General features: G+C 43.8%; 1 protein-coding gene across 3 annotated transcripts in view; it reads right to left on the bottom strand.

Annotated features, from left to right (window-relative positions):
• CSMD3 (CUB and Sushi multiple domains 3) overlaps nucleotides 1-11,180 on the bottom strand; it is a 601,007-nt gene extending 589,827 nt beyond the window's left edge. For 2 of the 3 annotated variants that reach the window (XM_028736265.2, XM_028736266.2), the window contains exon 1: nucleotides 10,092-11,180. In XM_028736265.2, coding sequence (XP_028592098.2) covers nucleotides 10,092-10,287 — 196 coding nt within the window. In that variant the 5' untranslated portion in view covers nucleotides 10,288-11,180. The remainder of the gene's footprint in view (nucleotides 1-10,091) is intronic. The other variant, XM_028736267.2, reaches the window with a different exon arrangement.
• Nucleotides 11,181-24,078: the final 12,898 nt, after the last annotated feature.

Here is a 24,078-nt window from a genome sequence, read left to right as displayed (position 1 = left end):
ATTTGGGAGTAGTCTCTTCTGGCCCCCTGCAGTGTGTTGATGCAGCATCAGAGATTGTATCTCAGTGGCAGAGCAGATACATCCAGAAAGTTCCAGGTAAGGGCTGGGAAAGTCTCTTGTCTGAAACTTGAAAGAGCCCCTGCCAGTACTCTGTAGACAATACTGAATGGGGTGCACTAAGGAATTGACTATGTAGAAGGAAGTTACCTTCGCTCTAGGAGATCATTAATAATGGGAAAGATTCCTTGCTAGCTTGCCTTCTCCTACTGATCTCCTGCCATTTCTCTAAGCACAGGGAAATAATGTTGGTTATGAAGGGCACATACTCAGCTCATATGAGTCAAGGGACCCCCAAGGCCCAGTGATGTTCCCAAGTACTGAAACTGAGCATTTAAACATTTTTAACTTTCAAGGCTGAATGGAGATTTGCATCTAAAACTTTCCCTGTCCGAGGTAAATGCTTCACATGGACTCAAAGACTATTATGGGGTGGTTGTATTGCACAATGTGAATATTTTGTTCACCCTGGGCTTTGAGAAGAATAGACCCAAACAGGCTTCTGCCTTTCCTCTCCATTCATTTTTAAAGGTTTTTTTCCTTGATATTGTTACAAGATTCCCCTTTCCAGGCTCTTTCAGCTCATATGAAAAAGAAATGAATTCCATTAATGTAATTAAACTTGGAAACAGTTACAATACAAGCCTTAAAGGAGCTTCACAGTACAGCAGCTTCATTACTTACTACAGGACATTTTATTGCAGAACCATTTTTAAAATCAAAAACATTTTTTTTAAAAAAAGGAAAACAGGTGGAAACCTGGCAGTAATACTGCTCATGTCCTGCCAAGAATTTTTAAAGAAGTGTAGGCTCTCTGTGGCCCTATAGACATTAAATGAAGTTTTCATTATTTTATTTCCATTGCATTAAATTTAATCATGCTTAGGTGCATGATATAGGAATGCATAATAGTTTCTAATTGCCAGCTATATGCTTTCTTTACCAAGCTATGTACAATCCGTAGATCACCAAAGTCAACAGCAAAACTCCACTCAAGTTTAATGGCTCTTGACTGCACCTACCGCTGTTGTTACCTCCATCCTTTTTAAATGGGGCTTGTATGTGCCTCTTGGGATTGCCTGATGGTTGCAGAGCAGCAGTGCTTACTTAGTGAACTTATGTGCTTCCCTGAAACCGGAATCACAAATGTTATACTCAGCAATGCAGAAGTCCTAGCACACTTTCTGAGGGAAGGCTGCTTTGGTGAAATGGATGTCAAGCATTACTTGAGTTGGTTTTCATTTCAAAAGACTAAATAAATTTTTCAAGGCAAACACTGCCTGATGTCCAGGCTCAAGCAGTAACAAAAGGTCTGCTGTCCATGGTGCTTAAACAATTCGCTCATTAAGATCTATAGGGTGGTGATATCTGTGTTCATTTAATTTGAAGTCTTTGTTTCATGGACTGAGCAGTTAGAAGTAATTTTGGTCCCTATAAATTATTTAAAAATATGTATTGATGCCATATCTTGCCAATGTGACAACTTCACCACATACATGGCAATTTGATTTCTGAGTTGTGTGGCCTCCTATATTATTTCCCTGTTCACATCACCATGGGTTGAATTCAGTTCCATTACAACTGTAACAAGTCTCCAGCCTTGCTAGGAAACAGTATGGAAGTATCAGTCATTTTAGGCAACAGACTGAAGCAGTCATTCCCAGCTTATCTCAAAATAGCAACTAGCCATTGAAGGATAGGATGTATTCAGAAAATGAACAAATAAATCACTATTTTACTGTGTATCTCTCTGTGTGCCATTTAAAGGGAAATGTTTAAAATCAGCACCAGATGTAATGCACAAATACCATTAACTGATGAATCAGAAAATGGTCAAGGAACATGATGCTGCAATAATGTACAATGGGGATTCTTTTGGCAAGGAAAGTTCAGTCTTGTCTCATCTGATTACTAGAAGTTTTATTAGATGCTCCTTGTTCTCAATGGAGAAAAACTGAATGTCCCTGGCATAGTAACTTTGAAAATAAACTCCTAGTAGAGCGCGTGATTCTAAAGGAGTCTCAGTGGCTCCAATCAAAAGGAACCTGAGAGGCTAAAATAATTTGACAACTCAATTGTTTCTAAAAAGAGGACAACTTTTAAAAGGGACATGGATAGGACCCAAAAGACTTCTGATCTATTTATTTTTATTAAAAATATCCCAACAATCACAAAAAAACAAAAAAGAGATTTTAAGCACCAACTGAGTTAGAGTGACCATATAGTAAAATTGCCTCTATCCTACACACAAGCAATGACCCATAAATGTAATAATTGGCAATTCCATGTGAAATTTTTCATTCAGACCTGTTAGCATTATGCTACATTGTGATGACACCTCGTGACGACATCTCCTCCCTGGTTGAAAAGCAACTGGGGGAAGTGTCATCCTCTGCCCAACCCTCACAGTCCTGATTCATCCATTCTCTTTCGCATACTGAATAGGATTAAATTATAATATACTTCTTCATAGTTCAGTTGGAATTATTCCTAACCAATCATATGCTCTAGTGGTTTTTCATAACATGTGCATAGGCACATAGTCATAGTCAATGCATCTACTGTATGTGTGCAATGTGGTTTACATTTTTTTTTATTGAAAATACTTATGCATGGCAAAAAGTATAGGATAATTGCAACAAAACACACACACAAATAAACAACAGCAAATGTAAGATGCGGTGACATTTCATGAGTATAAATGTCAAGTAACAATATCCAATTACTTCATATCCAAAGCTGATATCATTAGGACCTAGCAACCCCCCTATATTTTATACCACAACCCAAAATGTCAGACAATCCCCTCCACCAAAGCTCCCTTATGGAAGCTCTCACTGTTGTGGAGTCAGGCAAGGCAGGTAGAAACAGCCAATCTCTGATAGCAAACACATAGGACCCTGCCAATGACCTGTTTATTGAGCTTTGCTTACACAAAGCTTGCATGGAGATTGGATTATATCCAGTCTTTATTGAGCATTCATTCTGATTTATTTATTGGGCAGTTATACGACAATGAGTGTTTGTCCTGATTTGCTTGTGGGGTTTTCCCATTAGTCATTCATTCATTCCACACTTTACAATGCATTTCCCTGTCATTTTCCAAATGCAAGAAGACTGTGCTGTACTTTTCTTTTCTTTCTTTTTAATAAAAAGTAGATTTATTGCACTACAGTGGTACCTCGGGTTAAGAACTTAATTTGTTCTGGAGGTCTGTTCTTAACCTGAAACTGTTCTTAACCTGAAGCACCACTTTAGCTTATGGGGCCTCCTGCTGCCGCTACTGCGTGATTTCTGTTCTCATCCTGAAGCAAAGTTCTTAACCTGAGGTAATATTTCTGGGTTAGCGGAGTCTGTAACCTGAAGCGTATGTAACCTGAAGAGTATGTAACCCGAGGTGCCACTGTACAGTAACAGAGTGCTTCAATCCACTTTAAATGTGAATACCCAAAAGTTCTACTATGCAGCTGAATCACTCTTACAGAATCCTGGAAGCAGTTCCCATATGAAGGCTCTCAGTGCTGTAAGGCAGGTGAAAATAACCATACGCTGATAGCAAAGACAGAGCCTCCCACATCCTGAATAGGAATTCAGTAATACTGAGCTCCCAGACATTATTTGGGGAGCATCCATGCCCCTCTTGGAGTATAGACAGACAGGAAAGGTTGCCTAGCTAAACCACTGCCTGCATAAGCCTTCTCCTGAAAGATTTTATTTTATTTGTTGAAGGACAAGAATATCTATTTTGCAAGCTCGTTTGCCCTTTTCTATATTGTGATTCACTTGCAATGTTCTCCCCCCTTTTCTTACCATTTCTGACATATCTAATATTCTTTTTAATCCTCTTGCACCCACACTGATTGACATTTTTGGGTAACAGCCCTTCTCACTGTCATGCCATTGAAGCAGGGCTGAAGCGATGCAGTCTTGAAGGCAACGAAGAGAGATATAAAATATGCATACAGAACTGTCTATATCATTGTGTAGTGTAGTTATGTCTGCCTTTCCATAGACACACAGAAAAATTCTTCTAGTGTCCTCCTGTGGAGTGTGTTAAGGCTTTAGAGCTTAGGCCAACCAATAAAGGCCAACCGCAAACACAGACTTCATCACCACTGTTAAATGTTATTGATTCCTACTTGTTAAAATCATGGTCTAAAAACCATTCAATGGCGCTCCAAGCCATTATCATGAAGTTGATGGATTTGATGGCACCCCCAAATGCCACATCATTTGAAGGAAATACAATTAACAAGGATCTGGGATCTTCAGCCGCCAAACACCACCATTATTACCAACTGGGAAAACTAAAGGCTTGGAATGATAATTGTGGCGACATGAGGGTACAGCTGAAATAAAGATTCATAAATAGCAAATCCCACACACTAGTATTCTCAAAACTGAACTGGGATAGATCTTTACTACAAAGTGAATTGGTTTTGCATCACTTTAACTGTCATGGTGGGACGTGGGTGGCGCTGTGGGTTAAACCACAGAGCCTAGGACTTGCTGATCAGAAGGTCGGCTGTTCAAATCCCCGCCACGGGGTGAGCTCCCGTTGCTCGGTCCCTGCTCCTGCCAACCTAGCAGTTCGAAAGCACGTCAAAGTGCAAGTAGATACCGCTCTGGCAGGAAGGTAAACGGCATTTCCGTGTGCTGCTCTGGTTCGCCAGAAGCAGCTTAGTCATGCTGGCCACATGGTCCGGAAGCTGTCTGCGGACAAACGCTGGCTCCCTCGGCCTATAGAGCGAGATGAGCACCGCAACCCCAGAGTCGGTCACGACTGGACCTAATGGTCAGGGGTCCCTTTACCTTTACTTAACTGTCATGGTATTTCCAAAGGAATCTTGGAAATTTATTTTAGAATCATAGAATTGTAGAGTTGGAAGGGATCGTGAGGGTCATCTAGTCCAACCCCCTGCAAAGATGGAATCTTTTGCCCAACATGAGGCTCAAATCCATGACCCTGAGATTAAGAGCAGCATGTTCCACTGACGGAGCTATCTCAGCTGCTTAGAGATCCTTAGCTTTGGTCACACAGAACTGCAGCTGCTAAGAGTCCCTGAAGAAGGATACAGAACTATTAAACCAGATTTAGCCTGCAGTGCAGAGATCTGCCACTTTCTTCAGCTCAGCTTGTAGGATGCAGTGACCATGTTAAAAGACATTTCTTTCAGTTCAGTCAGAAAGAAGATGTTTCTAGTTTAACGAATATACATATGGGCAAGGTGGTGGACACCCAAACATTACTCGACTGGAACGTCTGTCATATGTGACCATTGGCCATTCTAACATAAGGACGTAAGATGAGCCTGCTAGATCAGGCCAATGGTCCATCTAGTCCATCCTCCTGTTATCACAGTAGCCAACCAGATGCCTGCAGGAATCCCACTAGGAGGACCCAAGCACAAGAGGACTCCCCTCTCCTGTAGTTTTAAGCAACTCGAATACAGAAAGATACTGCCTTCAACCACGGAGGCAGAGCATAGCCATTATGGCTGGTAGGCAATATAGCCTTATCCTCTTTGAATTTGCCTAATCCTCTTTTAAAGTTATGCTAGCTGGGGCTGATGGAAACAAGTCTAACAGATTTTGGAAGTCCACAGGTTTCCCATCTGTAATATGAGATCACTTTTGCAGACTGAATTCAAGATGCAACCCTATACTCAGCCAGAATATTGGTCCATCTAACTCTGCACTTTCTGGAGACCAGTAGCTCATGAACTTCTCAAGTGGACCTCCCCCTAGTATCTGATATTCTATTAGCTGGAGATGCTTAAGATTGAACTAGATTTTTCCACGTGTAAATCATGTGTTCTAAAATGGAACTTTGGTTCCAATAGGACCATTGAGGGCTCATTGGGACCATAGAAGTGACCAACAAGGTAGAAGGGAAGCAGAAGGTTATGGGGGGAAACCACATGATGAAGCACAGGCCTTTGGAGTCCTCTTTGCTTCACCTCCTTCAGTTTTAAATGTCCACTCTCCCTTTCCATTGTCCTATATTATCAGGGAACACAAAAGATAGGTGAAGACCCTCTTTACATAATAAGTACATAAATCAAACTTATGAAAGGTCATCTTTTTTCTGACTGCAGGGGCTGTACGTCAAAGGCTAGACAAAGAACTCAATCACAGCTGCAATGGGTTGGGATGGCATGCCTAAAGAACAATGTTTAATACAGTCATATCCATGCATGGTCCAGCAAAACAGTAAAAGGTGCTTGTGGGGGCACCCTTTAAGGTACCATCTGCTTCCTGCTGAAGCCAACAACAGTATACACAGTGAATTTTAAGCCAGTTGTCTGGATGGGACTCAGAAAGCACATGGTGGGATGGGATCAAAAAGTCACATGTCACAGCTACACCAGAGTTAGACCCATTTATTTAATTTAACAAAGCCTTTCTACAGCCACACAGCTTTGCCCTACCTTTCATTCATTAAAGCTTGGCACCATTATCTGACCGCCTCCTGACCATTATTCTTTTGTGAAGAATTGAACTCTGCTTCAAATATTAATGGTATAATGAATTGAAATCGTACTGCAATCCTATGCCTCCTTACTAGGTAGTCAACCCCACTGAACTGAAACTAAAGCTGGACCACAGGGCTGAAGCCCAAAGCTCTACAGCTGAGGTAGCTGCACACTGCTCCACACAGAAAGCAGCGGGTGATGGGGGGAAAGGCAAACAGGCCCAGCATCAGTGCCTGGGCTGGCAGGGACATTCCAGGGCCCAACGAGACTCATTCTGGTCGCCACCACATCCCTTCTTTCTTATTTCAAAAAAACATTTTAAAGTCAGGAGATGGCTGGCTGTGCACATATGTGGCTACAGAGACTCACTGTATCATTCTGACTTTAAAATATACTTGATTCTTTTCTGTCACAAAAAAAAATGTGCTTATAACAAGGTTAATGCATTTCTGTTTAGCATCCAGGGCAGCAGAAGCAACCTACATTTCATTCTTGTGTGTGTGTGTGTGTGTGTGTGTGTGTGTGTATATATATAAATATATATAAATATATATATATATCTATCAGGTTTGGCTAACCTGTTTCGTTGTTGCTCAGGTATGCAGAAGCATGCAATGGTAGGGTGGACAAATAAAATAAATTTTGTGTGCTTCACAAACTGATGTAATACACAAGGATATCTAAAGCCTCGCTCCAGCATGCTGCCTGTCCGGGTCTAAAATCACCTAGCTGCATCACTGTTCACACTGCTCCTGCTGCTGCTACTACTGCTAGTAGTGCTAGTAGTAGCAGATATATGTGCCTCCCTGTAGCCTAAACCTATTGCTGCTTGTCCTTTTCACTGGATGTGCTAACCAATTGTTCCCCTTGTTTCTTTGCCCTCTGCTTAATTACACCAAAATATTCCCACCATCACCACCTGTCAATTAGAAGTAGCAATTCCTTCAAACTTTCCTTCTGTACTTCGTTTTCAAGTCTATTTCCAAAAACCTTCTCACCCCATCTCCTTTGAGGTGGCGTAATCCCACAAAGGACTCCACCTAGGCTGCACATGGACTCATAAATACGCACTCATGCACCTCACACGATTTCTCATTACTCAGTGAAGGAGAACTTCCCATGTAGGAAGTGAAATGAGACCACTGAAAAGTGTGATGTTTGACACCATGTGATGTGTTCGTTCCTGACTGTCTGTGGTACGGGATTTGTGATGTCTTATTCACACATTTCCAGTCATCCCTTGAGGTGGCAGTCATCAAGTGATGACTGTGCATATGCAAACCTGCCCTGTGTTTGCCACTGAACAGGTGCAGCGTCCAGTGGTATTCCCCCCCCTTCTCCCAAAGGTGTCACTTTGGTTCAACAAGTGCCTGAAAATTGCTCACCAACCATCGCTCCCTGGCTATTGGTGTGCTTATATATCTTAGCAGTACAGACCAGAAAAACCACCTGTGCTATTAATTTCTGTAGGATGCTGCCTCCATGCGACCCATAGTTACAAGGCAGGTCTTCCTCTGTGTCATCCATTTAAGCAGAATATCCATCCTCTGAAGTGTGTGCGTTTCCTCCCAGCCCCCAGAGATCACACACGGGTTGTGTATCTCTGTTGTGTATTATTCAAGCAAGCAAGTCACGCACAGGGAAATGGGAGGGCAAAAGAGATAGGAGAATGTTTATTAATTAGGGTTTCCCCCCCTCTAATCAGCCCAACACACCTACATTCACACATACACACATCAACCCACCCACCCCTTCTAAATAAATGGTCCTTCGATCTCCCTACTGAACCATTTCTCCGAAGAAGAAGAAGAAATTGGGCAAAGGATGGTGGAGGAGCAGATTGCGTCAATGGCCACAAACCCGGACAAGCTTTCTGTAATTAGAAGGTGCATTAAAATTCCAGGCATGTTCCCTCCCCAGCCTGGGCTGGAGCGGGGAGGGAGGGGGATGAGGTAAATCCCTTACCCCCCAGCACCAGCAGCCCTAGGCAACCCTGAATGATCCTGGTCCTTCCTCCCCTTCACCCCTCCCTCCATGCAAATGGGGACTGAACCAGCTGCGAACCAAGACAATCAAGTGTTTCATAAAAAAGACCCAGCTCAATTTCGGGGGTGGGGAGAGGAGAGGAGAGGAGAGGAGAAGAGGGGGAAAGCAAGCTCCTTTTCAACCGAAAAGAACAAGCCAAACTGTCCAGTGGGAATGGAAGACTCCAAACTGAAGATTCCTCAAACTCCCAAGGAGCCTCATCTCTCTCTCTCTCTCTCTCTCTCTCTCTCTCTCTCTCTCTCTCTGAGTGGGGGAGATGAATGCATTCCTTGCAAGAAGGATTTCCAAAGAAGAGATACACTATCTGCCTCTAGCCATGCAATGGTTGTATCAGGATTCCCCAATTTGAAAGCATGCCTCTCTCCAAAGTACCAATTCATCCATCCTAGTCTAATTTATGGGATGCCATTCTCCCTTCTCACGCCTAGCCCTTCTGCTACATCTCCCAAAAGCTTACCCCAAGAACCTTCTGCACCCCACCTCCATTCATTAAATCAAAATGAGGAGGGGGAAAGGCTAAATCTTTGCACTCCATGACAGATCTTGCCCACAAAGATGCTTAATGGTTTTGTTTTTTAAATAATGAATAATGAAGCTGAGTCCTTCAAAATGCCAAGCTATAGTCATGGTTGGCTAAAGTCCTTCTGTCTTCCTTATCTATCTATCTCTCAACTTTCCTTATGAAATGGGTCTTTATCGACATTAAGGAAAAGAATCTCATTCAAGGCAAATGGGTACACATTTGTCTGTGTGCTTCTCAGCCAAAATCTGTTTGTTTGTCTAGAAGGAAACCACATTTTTAAAGAAGAAGAAGAAGAAGAAGGGGGGGAGCAAGAACATCAAGTAATCTCCTTCACTCTGTATATTTGTCGCCCCCCCCCCCTTTTCCTAAAAAATAGTCTCAAGGCAAAGGGAAAAAAAGAGGGAGAGAGGAATCCTCCAGCGGTAATTCTGTCGGAATATCCACTCGTTTAAGAGGCTGTAGGACCCAACTCACGTCTCTGATTGAGCATACTGCAAGAATATTTATTGGGCACCAGTTTCAGTCACTGCATTGAACGCCAGCCTTGGCAAGCAAATTGCATTTCCTATCGCAGATGAGGGAGCCTGGTGTGTGTGTGTGTGTGTGTGTGTGTGTGTGTATGTGTGTATTTAAAAAACACCCCAACCCCCCTCCTCCCTCCCCTCCTCCCTCACCTCGCTTTCTCCAGAGATCATTTATTTTGCAAAGCAGCAACATCAACCCCCAGCAAAAAAGCCACATTCATAAGACTAACCATCAGTGTAATCACGGGGAAACCTTGAGAAAGGACAAAGCTATAACCACACACACACAACACACACACACCCCTCCTTCTTGGCAAAAACACAGTTCTCTCTCCTCAAACCCCCCACCGACGATTATTTATATATTTCAATACCCCCTCTCTTCCCTTCACTGGGCGATCGATGGTGGTGATTGGCAAAAAGGGGGCTCCCTTCCCCCCCCTTTTTTTGCCCCGCGCCCCTTACCTTTCACACAGGAGAGCATCCAGAAAAAGACGAGGTTCCCCAAGGTAAATCCACTTTTAATCCCCATGATCTTGCCCCAGATGCACAAGTCCGGGCGGCTGCATCTCCTACATCCCCTTCGCCCCAGATCTGCGGCGGCGGCGGCTTGGCTCGGCCAGGTGGCCCCTTTGCAGCAGCAGCAGCAGACCCTTTGCATGTTCTTCTTCGGCGAGGAGCGGAGCGAGCTTCCTCCCCGGATCCGGAGCTGCCTGCCCGCTCGCCTTCGTCGCGCCCCCCTCCCTCCTTCTCTCCCTCTTCTTCTTCTTCCTCCTCCTCCTCCTCCCCTGCCTCGGTCCAAGGCGCAGTGGCGGAGTTTGCGCGGAGCTGTGTGAGTGTGTGTGTGTGTGTGTGTTGATGGTGCGCGGTCACAGCTCCGAGTGAACAGTGTTTCTGGGATACCACAGCAACCTTGACGAGGAGGACTCAACCATCTCTCCGACGGGGGCAGCGAGGCTCTCGGCGCAGGCGAGCTCGAGGGAAGGGGGCCTCCGCTCCTCGCCTGCCGCCAGCTCAGCTATGCTAGGCAGCCCGGGGCTGCCTGGAGCGCCTGGCCAACACTAGCCGCCCCCTCCTGCCGATAAAAAATAAAATAGCAATACAATATATATTGTAAAAATCTCAGGAGCTGCGGCGCGCTTCGAAATCGACCAGGCGCGCCTCGAAATTGACCAGGCGCGCGGGCTTTAGCCTCCAAACTCTCCACAGCCGCTCGGTGGCTATTGAGGCTCCGTTTCGTCTTTCCTCTCCTCCTCTCTCTCTCTCTCTCTCTCTCCGCTCTTTCAGATGATTTTTTTTTTAAAGGGAGAATGGTTGTTGATGTTTTTTGTTGTTTTGGCTTAGGAAAAAAAGCTGGTCGTCAGAAAGAATCATCTGGTTTTTGCTTTTCTATATATATATATAAACCAAACCAAACCACAATAGTCCCGAGGAAACAAACAACCAGGAGCTTAATTCAGCTGCTTCCCCATCTCTCTTTCTCTTTCTCTTTTTTTCGACAGCGAAGAGCAAGCAGGCGCCGGGGCTTTGCAGAAGGGTGCCAGCCTCGCAAAGCGTTCGAGCCTGGTGGAAGCGCACGACGCGTAACTGCGCGAACGGCACGCGCGCATCCACACGCGCGCGCGCACGTGCACACGAGCGGGAGAGCGAGCTCCTGTAGACACCTTTCCTTTCGCCCCACCCCCATTCACAAGCCCATATGTTGGTTGCTCTTGGAGTTTGCAGGTTCCTCCGGGAGACGTCGGGCATGGGGTTTTAAGAAACTGAGCGCAAAGAAGCCTCGCGGCGCGCAAACGGGCGCGCGGGACGAAGCGGCTCAGCGTGAATTACGCAGCGCGCGCAAACACACAAATAAAGCCTCGTGCCTCTTGGCTGCCCTTTCCCCACAAGGCTGCTTTTGCTTTCGGCTCCCTTATCTCCCCACACACCCGCATTTGCCCCTTTATTTCCACGCCCCCTTTCTCCACCTTCCAGAAGACTGGATCCCAAGATCCGAGGAGCGGTAGTCTTAATTTTGCAAGTGGCCAACAAAATATGTAAATAGAGGGAAAGGAGAGAGAAGAGAGAGATTGTGGAAAGGATGGCGGGGCGGGCGAGCGGTTGGGGGGGGGACGACTCGCAAAATGCAAAGCATCAGTCTAGTTCGGCTCGCAAGGGTTAAGGATAGGCAGAGAAAGAGCACTTCTGCCATCTACCGGCTGACGAAGAACCACCGGCTTCTTTCTAGCATTTGTATGGCCGGGGATGCCGCTCTGGGCGTGTGCGGGTGGCGGGGGGGGGGGGGGACGTGTGTTTCCGCTACAGAGAAAGCAACATTTTATTTTATTGTTTATTTTTTTGCTGCGGTTATTTAACAATCATCAAGGTCTCTTTTTCATGCAAGCTGTCTCTCAGAGAGCACATGAGTGAAAAGTGATTGCGAGAAGCCGATGTGTCCCGTGGTGGAAAATAAAAATAAAAACACACGTTCATGGCTCATGCGTCCTCCTTGACTTGCGCGACGAGCAATGAAATGGATCGTGAACAAGATAAAAGGAGACTGTGTGTACCTGAAAGAGAGCACAATGCTGTCTTCAGGGTTTGCTGACTGTTGTGCTTATTCGGCAGTCACTGTTGTGCTTGGGCACAGAATGTAGGTCTACTTTGGTGCGTGAGATTTTGTATAGTAAGTGAGAGGGAAAGGTTCAGTGACAACCTGACAGCTGGTGCCCACTGGCCCTGTTGGGGCTGCTGGGAGATCTGGGGTGCCAACTTGAATAAAACGGGGAAGCCCCGACCACATAACCAATCACATGATGAGACACGCACACCATTTGAATGGCAATGCCCATCAACTTTGGGGGGCCCAGCCCCCTGGAATATTTCCATGGGGGAGGCTGAAGGTAATGTAAGGTAAAGGTAAAAGACCCCTGGACGATTAAGTCCAGTCAAAGGCGACTATGGAGTTGGGGCACTCATCTTGCTTTCAGGACGAGGGAGCCAGTGTTTGTCCACAGACAGCTTTCCGGGTCATGTGGGCAGCATGACTAAATTGCTTCCATGGCAATGGAACACTGTGACAGAAACCAGAGAGCATGGACATGTTGCTTACCTTCCCGCCACAGTGATACCCATTTATCTACTTGCACTGGTGTACTTTCAAACTGCTAGGTTGGCAGGAGCTGGGACAGAGCAACAGGAGCTCACTCCGTCATGGGGATTCAAACCACCAACCTTTTGATCAGCAAGCCCAAGAGGGGGAGGTCATGGCGGCCTGGTCAAGTTTTGGTTTTATCCTCATCTTCCTCCCTTGCAAAGAAACAGTACTGGGTGCAGTTTTACAAATAGTTAACAGCATCTATTGGGAGAACCAGTGTGGTGCACTAGTTAGGGCCTGGGAGACCAGGGTTCAAATCCCCATACAGCCATGAAGCTCACTGGGTGAGGTGGGGCCAGTCACTGCCTCTCAGCCTCACCTAACTCACATGGTTGTTGTGGGTCTTAAATAAAGAGGGAGAGAACCATGTACACCACCTAGAGCTCCTTGAATGAAAAGTGGAATAGAAGTGCCATTGTTGTTGGTAACCATCTGCTTGAGAAACAATGGAGTGCACCTCCAGGGGTGAAGTCAAACCACTGCATTAGCAGCAGCAAAGTGACCTTTTCTGGGTGCAGGACTATACAACATCATTTTTGTTTGGTCCATGTCCTTCTAAACTCTTGATTAATCCTCTGCATCTGGGTTGATGAGATGATTCTGGCCTTTTATTATATGTTATCAGGGCTTATAGAAGATTTTACACACACACACACACACAGTATATACATTATACATGGACAACTTTTGTAGCAGTAGCATTTTGGAGCTGACTGATTTATGTAGTTTATTTGGTGTCAGAAAGCTACTGTATTTATTCAGTTGGTCAAAACTTGTATTTTTTATTCTTTTTATTGTGTGGCCTTATGAAAGAAGGGTGCACACAAATTTATCAAGAGTTTGTCATGTGATTGCAAGACATTAATAAAATAAACTAAGTGTTTTTTCTTTCATTCTATTTGTCTGTATGTGTAGCCTTGAGTATATGCATCACGTGACATTTGAACATTTCTCATATTCTTGCTTTTCTCCAGCAATCTTTGCTTATGAGATTTTGGGTGCAAATTCTGGCATGAAGCATCTTTCTACAACACTTGGCAGATGCATTTGTTGTCATTTTGCTTTTGGCATGACCAAACAGCCTATTGATCCCCTGGGTACAGGTCAAGGATACAAATGACTTGGCAAGGGCCATTAAGTCAATCACCATGATTAAATACTCTCCAGAGTTTTAAATAAAGGTTGAGATGGCAAATGGACAGCTACTTAAAAACCCAACTTGTCAGGGTCTTGATTACTAAGGATAGCAATAGAAAATGAAGAGGTGTGACGATGAGCTCTCTTGATGACTGTGCTGTTTTAAGCCTTAGACTTCGCAAGTCTCCCCATCAGGCCAGGAGTGGGTTTGGCCAGCTCATCTGCTCATGAGGTGACTCATGAGGCATGCACTCATCTCTTTTCTGGTAGAGATCAAGAAGGACTGGGAATGGTGTTTCAAGGCAAAAAGGTCCAACATGATAAGTTATGATTCTGATCATTTAAGTGTCTGCATCTATGTGCAGGAACCAAGCTCAATGTCAGAATACAGGCAAGTGATAGTGCTATCTCTCAAAACCAGCAGGAAGCTCTGACTGGGGGCCAAATGTATGTGTTCATTGTACAGAATATGTCATAGTGTGTACATGATGCAATTTCGATTCACCAACCTCCGCTGAACCCAGGAGATACTATGTTATCTGCTAGGATTATACTGCAGCTATTCTGGAGCCAGATGTTGCTAAGACTTTTCTTCAAAGTCTTATTTGTATGACATTTTAGAAGCTCTTGTGACAAAAGTTCTCAGGTCCTGAACATTATATTCAAAGATGGAATGGACTCAGAAGCTAGACAATATTTTGAGATATAGCATTGTGTTAGTCCGCAAAAACTTGGGTGTTGTTCTCTTTGCCTATTCCAGCTTCCTTTTCATTTGTTTGCCACCTCCCCCATTCTAGCTAGTCCTCAGATTGTCTTGGAAAGTTGCTTCAGTTGTCAAAGAGCTTGCCTTTGTGAGTCTAGGACCCGCCACCCGCTTGAGAATAAGAAAGACACATGGACACGGTATATAACGTTAATGGGCTAAAAAAGGTCACAACTTTATTGATTACAGCATGTGAGAGGTACTGACTTAGGCATTGGATAAACCACAGCAAGTGACTCCACCCCCTCAGGGAGGGGTGAGTCTATCAAGGGTTAACCACCAGGGGAGGAGCCTGTTGATGCAAATACAAGCGAAAGCTCCCACTGATGTCACCGGGGGTCATGCCATGGCCCTAGCCACTAGCAAGGGCGTCGGACAGGATTCACGACCACCGGATTCCTTTACCGGAATACCCATAAAGTGGAGGGGTAGGCGATGGCCACACCCTGCCCTCCAATATAAACATATTCCAATGCCTAACCGCCAATACCTAAAAGTTGTGACGATTTGCTACGAGGTAGCCGAAAAACCAAGTGGCCGGTGCCAATTTGCCAGTTGTATAAAAATTCCTACCAGGCCCCTTGGCCAACTAAGGCAACCAACCACAGGTCCATAGCAATGTCAAGAACCAAGCAATGAATTAGAGGGAGAGTGGGTGGGTGATCCGACAAAAGGCAGCAGCGGAATGGATGGGAAGCGCTGCCGCAGCCGTGTTTGAGCGACGAAACTCCGCCCCCAAGCCTCCACCTGGTTGGTTGGCTACCTGGGGGCATGGTGCGGCAGCCGGGATGGCTGGGCAGGGGCCAAAATGCCCCCTGCCAACACGAGACATGGCTCTCACAACTCCTCCCCTCTGCAAGGAGGAGAGGCTTTCTCCAAAGGAACAGAAAAGGCTCTTTATGTATGTGACAATAGCAGCACAGAGTCCCTACCAGAGAGGAATGGCAAACTAAACCGTTAGACTATTATGAAATGGCAAAGCTGACTAGAAAACTTCTTGACCAAGAAGACAAGAAATTCAAGAAAGAATGGGGAAAGTTTATAATTTATTTAGGAGACCACCGTAAGCAAATGAAAACATTAGCAGGATTTTAATCTCACTTGTAATGTAACAAACACTATGGACAATATGGATAGACATAAAATATAGATTACAAAATAATATGCAGTTTAAAATGTTGACAACAGGACCCCTGGAGGGGATGAGAGGAAGTCCCGAGATTCAGAGTAATCTCTCTACATGGATGTGTATTTGGTATGCTTATTAATTTATACTTGTAAAATCAAATAAAAATGATTTGTGAAAAAAGAGAGCTTGCCTTTCCATCATAAAAGCTTTAGAGCAAAAATCTCTCTCTCTCTCTCTCTCTCTCTCTCTCTCTCTCTCTCTCTCTCACACACACACACACACACACACCCTAGGGATCATGGGTGGGTGGGGGTCAGTTTCTCCCTAGAAGAGAGAAAGTTATCTTATCATTGACTTGCATATTTTAATAGAACTAAAGGGACACTTCCAAATCTGATCTGAATCTGAGATTTTCACAATGTTTTGCCAGGTTTGATCTGCATCCACCAATGTCTAATGGTTTTCTAAACTCCATTTCAGCATCTATGGAACTAACACAGAAACACCTTAATGGGAACAGAAGGTTTTTCGATAATGCCACTGGAACACACAACAAAATGTTGCAGCATGATGTTTTCCTGTTCAGGTTTTGTCTTGTGAGCCTGATGTCAGGACTTTTCTCTCTCATTTCTCTTTTAACTGATGTGCGCCTCATTGGGGAGACAATAGTATGACAAGTGGAGTAAAAGTACAGTAACTAAATAAAATAAATAAGCATACTTACATGCAAGTTATTTCATATCAAGTGATTAGTGTGGCCTCTTCCAAGTAAATATGTTTATGATTGAGGTGTAAATTTGCTCTGTGGTGCTTGCTAGTAAATTGGAAGATGGTTGGTTAGAAGATTTTGTTGTTTGGAAGAGTGTGTGTGTGTGTGTGTGTGTGTGTGTGTGTGTGTTTGACTGTTGGATCACAATCTACTTCTGCTTGTCCACCAGAGAACTGCTGAATCCATTTATTCTTGGCAACCAACACCTGACCTTTCTGATTGATTCACTATTAATACTTTCCATTATCATAATTACCCATGTCTTTGTCACCTTCCTATTGGAATATTATGATGAACGCTATGCCACACCATCTGTGGAAAGTTACTTGCAGATATTCAAAAAACTATTAAAGATGCACTTGGTACTCTGAAGCTTGGTTATCCAAATAGAGTTTCATTGTCTGTCCTGGGTTTAGATCACAGTAGATGCATTTTCTCAGCGTCTGAAACCTAGTGGCAAACAGGGGCAGGGGTTAAACTTGAGCAAGGGCAAATAAAACTTATTTGGGAGTTGATGAAGGGGTTACCAGGAAGGGCAGAGTATTCCCCAACCTGGTACCCTCCAATAAAACTTTGTTTACTATTGTCCATTCCAGCTGGGCATGATGGGAGTTGTATTATAGAACGTGGCAGGTAGACGGGTGATTAGGAGTGGCCGCTGGGATCACATACTAACACTGGTCCTGAAAGACCTACATTGGCACCCAGTAGTGTTGGTCTGACCTTTAAAGCCCTAAACGGTCTTGGCCCTGTATACCTGAAGGAGCATCTCCACCCCCAACATTCAGCCTAGAAACTGAGGTCCAGCACTGAGGGCCTTCTGACAGTTCCCTCACTGCAAGAAGTGAAGTTACAGGAACCAGGCAGAGGGCCTTCTCAGTACAGTGGTACCTCGGGTTAAGTACTTAATTCGTTCCGGAGGTCCGTTCTTAACCTGAAACTGTTCTTAACCTGAAGCACCCCTTTAGCTAATGGGGCCTCCTGCTGCTGCCGCGCTGCCGGAGCATGATTTCTGTTCTCATCCTGAAGCAAAGTTCTTAACCTGAGGTACTATTTCTGGGTTGGCGGAGTCTGTAACCTGAAGTGTATGTAACCTGAAGCGTATGTAACCCGAGGTACCACTGTAGTGGCGCCCACCCTATTGAACACCTTCCCATCAGTTGTCAAGGAGATAAGTAACTATACAACCTTTAGAAGACATCTGAAGGCCATCCTGTATAGGGAAATGTTTAATGTTTAATGTTTCATCACAATTTTGCATCTGCTGGAAGCCACCAGAGCAGCTGGGGCAATTTGGTCAGATGGGTTTGGGAGGACGTTTTCTGCTGAAAGTTCTAACTTAGGCTCCTGGCATGACCAGCCAAACAGATCTTCGATGGATGGGCATCCCTGCCTCAGAAGATGTTTAGCTCTCACCAGCTGCAGCAAATAGCAGTGTGCAATTTAGGTCAGTGGCCTGACACAGTGTAAGCAGCTTCATGTGTTTGTATTGGGGAAAGCAAAGAGCTAGAAAAGGCAGCATTTTAAACATCCATACGCAAGGGAACAAAAGAAACCTTGAGTGTGTTTGGTTGCTTGGTTGTTTCAGGCCTCGTACACAGCTATTTCACTGTGCTGAGCACCTGCATTTCAATGGTGTTTTGCTGCACTGGTACAACAGCAAATCACAACAACCTAAGGGCCCTTTCATCTGCTCAGTCTTGGGCACTTCTCTTGTGTCTTGAGAAAATGAAGAAAGGAAATAAATAGTTGATTGTTCTATAGGGGTACAAAATACCCATGAGAAATCAAACTTTTTTTGGTATCTTTGTAAAGACCTTTCACACACTTTCAGAAGATAAGGTGCGTACCTCAAATGTCAAGTGTGGATATGGCAAACAGCAGTTCCCTGGAAGCACACCTGTCAATGATGCACACTTGACAAATGCAAGTTTGCTGTTGGGCAATGAACAACTTCTGTTTCCAGTTAATGACATTAGGAGCTTCTCTCAGAGGGCCAGAAAGGCAGCGTAGGGACATTGGCTTTTTGTCAGTGTCTCAAAATCCCATTGTGCATTGATATCCCAAAATTTGTTGTTTGTTGTTTAGTCGTTTAGTCGTGTCCGACTCTTCATGACGCCATGGACCAGAGCATGCCAGGCACCCCTGTCCTCCACCACCTCCCGCAATTTGGTCAAACTCGTGCTGGTAGCCTCGAGAACACTGTCCAACCATCTCGTCCTCTGTTGTCCCCTTCTCCTTGTGCCCTCCATCTTTCCCAACATCAGGGTCTTTTCCAGGGAGTCTTCTCTTCTCATGAGGTGGCCAAAGTATTGGAGCCTCAGCTTCAGGATCTGTCCTTCCAGTGAGCACTCAGGGCTGATTTCCTTCAGAATGGAGAGGTTTGATCTTCTTGCAGTCTATGGGACTTTCAAGAGTCTCCTCCAGCACCATAATTCAAAAGCATCAATTCTTCAGCGATCAGCCTTCTTTATGGTCCAGCTCTCACTTCCATACATCACTACTGGGAAAACCATAGCTTTAACTATACGGACCTTTGTTGGCAAGGTGATGTCTCTGCTTTTATAGGCTTTTAAAAATAAAAAGAATCATTTTTTATTTGCAGGTACATGTTCTAGTTTACCTGTTGTAGAAATTTAGCTGTTAAATTACAAGTCTGTTGTGAAACCTTGAAGCCATTAGGCTAGGACTAGCTATTGTGCATTTCCTTCTACTACCTTTGTTTAAGTTCTCTTAGTTCTCTTATATGCAGATTGGCAATCTCTCAAGGGAAGGGATGCAAATCTCGAGTTTAGGGGTCTTAAGCACATACTTCCTTCTTCATCCTGCTTGCATCCATCTTGGATAGATTTGCCCAACTAGAATGTGACCTTGAACTCTGGTAATGAGTCTTGCTTGTCTGGATATATGACAGAGGAGTGTGGGTGGGTGGGTGTCAAAGCTAACCTAGATATAAATTCACATTTCTTGGTCTGTCCACTTCTGCCTTTGGCCCTGCTTTCCAGTGGCATGTGGCCCCTGAAAAATTGCCCAGAAGGGAATGTTGCCTCAGGATGAAAAAGATTCACTGTCTCCAGGGGAGTTCACACAATCCCCTCAACATGTTGAAAGAACAGGTAGAGAAGGTCTCAGGTCCCTAGCCACCACACATTACACTCCTCCAGGGCCAAGGTACCTCTGTATGATGGGAATAAACAAACTTTGCTAATATGCACTTTTAATAGAGTGGCACAGGGAGAGAAAAACACACCATGCCATATGAGATGCTTCTTTGATCAGCTGAAGTTCCTGCTTGCCAATTGCCTCCTGAGGTCTGAGATACTCTGATACCCAGTCCTTTTGCAGATTGCTGGGGTCAGAGATGGAAGCAAGCTGGTGTTGCCATCTGCTTTCATTCTTCTCAATGCTTCTCCCAATTTTGGTCTGGGTCTTTCATAATTCATTAATGGGAGGTGAAGGAGGCGTAGGGACTCTTGCTGTTATCCAACAGTATGCCTTAATAGCTTTCTTTTCTTGGAACTCAGCAGTACATTGTTTCTCAGAGAGTGCTTTGAATGATGGGCAAATTAGAGACATAATGAATCATTTTCTAAGTACGTGTTTTTATAATTTTTATATATTTTGCTTCACGCGTATCATGTAAGCATTTGAGAAAACAAGGGTTGCAAAAGGATGTGGTAGAAATTGAGTTACCACACACATATAATTTTTTTTTTTAGACAGCATCTGGAATTGTTTAAATATTCATGTTTATTTGGCTTAGGAATGGGAATCCCAAGGAATAAATGGAACTCCCATCAGTTATGTGTTTTGAGATTTGAGCCCTGTTGACATGTTACCCATGTGTAGGGCGCAAACATGTAAAATGTGGGGGATTGGGGTTGCCACACCACTAAATTGGCCTAATTGCAGGCAGAGATGAAACAGCGTACAGGGGGGAGGTTAAAAAAATATCTACATGGTGCTTAGAGAATAACTTGCACCTAAATATTAGTAAGACAAAGGAGATGGTGTTGGACATCCGCAGGAAGAGAGGGGAACCTCCCCCGTTGTATATCGGGGGGGGGGGAGGGGGCTTTGTGGAGAGAGTCTCCTCCTTTAAATTCTTGGGATTTTACCTTAGTGAGGACCTCACTTGGAAAATCAACATAACTCAGGTGGTCAGAAAGGCCCAAGAGAGACTCAATTTCCTCAGGGTCTTGCGAAAGAATAATGTTAAACAACAACTGATGAACTCCTTTTACTGGTCCACAATAGAAAGTGTCCTTTCATATTGTATCACAGTGTGGTATGCTGGCCTGACAGCCACGGACAGAAAGTCTCTATAGAGGGTGGTGAATACAGCACATGATATCATGGGCTGTCCCTTGAGTGCGCTAGATGACATCGCAAGGGATCATTGCCTTAGGAGAGCGAGAAAAATTCTCAGGGATGACTCACACCCTGGCCACAACCTTTTTATTCTTCTACCCTCGGGCAGGAGATATAGAAGTATAATCAGCCGTACCAACAGGATAAAAAATAGCTTCTATCCGTGGGCTGTTAGGCTGTTGAACCAAAAATAACATAGCAAAATTGACTTGCGAGGTGGTGTGTTGTTTGATAAGAGATTGAGTGTTTGGAGGGGGACGCTTATTTAATTTCATTGTACACAGGTTGTACAATGACAATAAAGGTATTATTATTATTATTATTATTATTATTATTATTATTGGCACATCTTCTTTCAACAACTGCATTTTGTGCATGGTTGCCAGTTAAAAAATGAGGCAGGAGTTTCCTGTTGCTGTTCTCTTCCTTTGAAAGACAGGCAAAGTTCTTAACTAGCTTCCCAGCTAGTTTGTCGTCTAAGCCTTCCATGACAAACACCAACTCCTAGAGAAATTGCATACAAAGTGAGGATGCTCTCAGCCCCAAAGTCTGCACTGAAAGACCCCCACCTCAGCTTCAAGGAAGAAAGAGAAAGTGATTTGTAGAGGCTAACATTAAGCTATACAAACATCACAGATAACCAGTTAGAATACCAAATGACAACCAGGGTGATGGGTTCAAATCATCATATGTCCTTGGGGAAACTTCTATATATCACTTCACATAACCAGCCTTGCAGAGCTGTTGTGATAGATAAATCAAGTTGAGGAAGATCTATGTATATACCCTACTGCCCTGTAATACAGTATATACTATATTTGGTCAATAAGACCCTCTTCTTTCTATCAATATTCTCCTTTTTTCTGGATGTTTTCCTTCTGTCACATTTCCCTCTATGTATATATACACACACATGCACAAAATGTAAAAAGCCCTCTTTTTAACAACAGTCAGATGTACTTCTGGTTTGAGCCTGGTTTCTGTCACTATAGATTTTTGTAACCATTATAAGAATGAAATGAAAACAGGCTACAATCTTGAGTCCCATTGTTGAATGGTGAGGTATCCAGATCTCTCTTTCTCTGCCTTTTTAAAGAAGATGATCCCACTCAAGAGAAAATAGTCTCTGTTGTGACATCCAAATGGCCTCTGGCAAAAAAGATGTCAGAGAAACAATAAAGTGGCATGAAAACTTATTTTCTCCCCTAAATGATGAATCAGTTTATATTCAAATGGAATTAATCACAAAAATACGGGAAACAAAATCAGCTACAAGGATGCTTGCAGACCAGAACTGCAGTGTGCCAGTTCAAATGCATCTGACAATCCAGTTCAATTGTGCTGGTATAACCCTAGTATTCTCAGCTGGTTTTATGCAATATCTTCAGTGTAGGGAAGCAGCTACCCTATATGCCACTGCAGTTACACTGATTTACAGTGTCCTACAATAGTAATGATGGGACATGGAGAAGGAGACAGTCTTTAAGGTATGCAACTGGAAAGTTTAGTAAGTTTTTGTATGGGATGAAAGCAAACCTCCACCATGACATAGAGAAAAGTCATGCTTCAAGGCATGAATTTAATACAAGGGCGTTTCCAAAGGAGAATGTTATTATATTTGAAGGCAAGGGTGCCTTGCATCTATGGGTGTATAAAGTTGCTAGCCACCATCTGACATAAGAGTGATAGATTGAGTGGGCTGCCAGTCAAATATAATGATCCCTGAGCATTTTGATGAATGAAATCTGAGTCACATAGCCAGAGCAGATGCTGTTTTGTAATTTAAATGGGTAAATGAAAGCTACTTAAAAACAAGCCATCATATGATTACAATGGGATTGAGCTGGGGGACACAAAATATCTAATTTATAAAGGAGCTAGTGTTTAAACATCTAGGGCTCTGTCATCACACGAGTGTAAGTGTTTTAACACAGTTATTCAAGGTATTGCAAGGACTTCCATGTATTCCAACGAGGAAGTTAAATAGGTCTGGCTGGGACTATTTGTTCGTATATGTGATAGAGACAAAATATTGTTTTGCTTGCCTGGTTTCTTGAACTGATGAGGAGCAACAACGGTTGATAGGGCAGGACGGCAGTGCTTATCTGACCTCTCATCTTTGGCAATGCTGACACCAGGAGTGAGAAAGGCAAAGTGGTGCTGAGGACAGCTCCACTGAAGGGAGGTCATGTAAGCGCCACCCTCCTGCTGACTGCAATTGATAAGAAGTTCCAGGTATGCAAGAGAGAGTCACTGAAGATTTACTGGTGTTTTGCAATATTTCTTATTACAAATAGGCAGATTGACACTAGGCAGAACTCCTTAAACACTCATGGCCACCAATTCGGCTGCTCTCACACCTTTTGGGAGATTGTCACTGGAGGCGTACTGCTGTTTTGCAAATGGTTGCATTTATAAATATATGGATTGAGAAGAAGTGCTCAAATTGCTCTGGTGCTCAAATTCTGTCCTTTCGTTGTCCCATGCTTCTTTCTACCTTCTTCAGCTGGAATTTGAGAAAATCAAAGGGGGGAATCTTAACCTCCCTAGGGAAAATTTGTCTTTTGGACTTAACCATTGTTCCTGCCTCAGTGGGATTAATGAATCTGCCAGTTGTTATTTTATCTCGATTTCTTGTTTCCCCACTCTTAAGTTTAGTTCTACACATTTCTCCACCAGTTTGTGATTTGCTTTAAAAGAGGGAAAAAGAAGACTCCACAAAAATCACCGGCATTTTAGGATGCATTTCCCCTGATACACACATTTTTGCAAGCAATCTCCCTAATTATAGTGCTTTTTGTTTGTTTGTTATTTTCATTCATGTATATGTTTTATGCACACTTTCCTGTAATTTATACCTATTGTGTATTGTAATTGTATTGTGTATTGTAAGTGTATTGTAATTTATACACTTTAGTGGGTGGGTCGGGGGAAGAACTGCATCGCAAAACTCACAGAGATGCAAATTTGGAAGGAGAGCTTTTTACGTGTATTGTTTCAAATCAGGTAGGCTTGTGTTAAGATGCAAAAGAAATAAAATCCCTCCCATCCCTATGGCCTTATTGGTCACATTCACATCATACATTTAAAGCACTATGATAACCGCTTTAAACTCTCATGACTTCCCCATGAGAATTCTGGGAACTG

The sequence above is a fragment of the Podarcis muralis genome, chromosome 8, assembly GCF_964188315.1.
Source record: "Podarcis muralis chromosome 8, rPodMur119.hap1.1, whole genome shotgun sequence".
Classification (NCBI taxonomy): Eukaryota; Metazoa; Chordata; class Lepidosauria; order Squamata; family Lacertidae; genus Podarcis; species Podarcis muralis.
The sequence above is the reverse complement of the archived record's forward strand: the minus strand, read 5'-3'. Positions and strand labels throughout refer to the sequence as shown.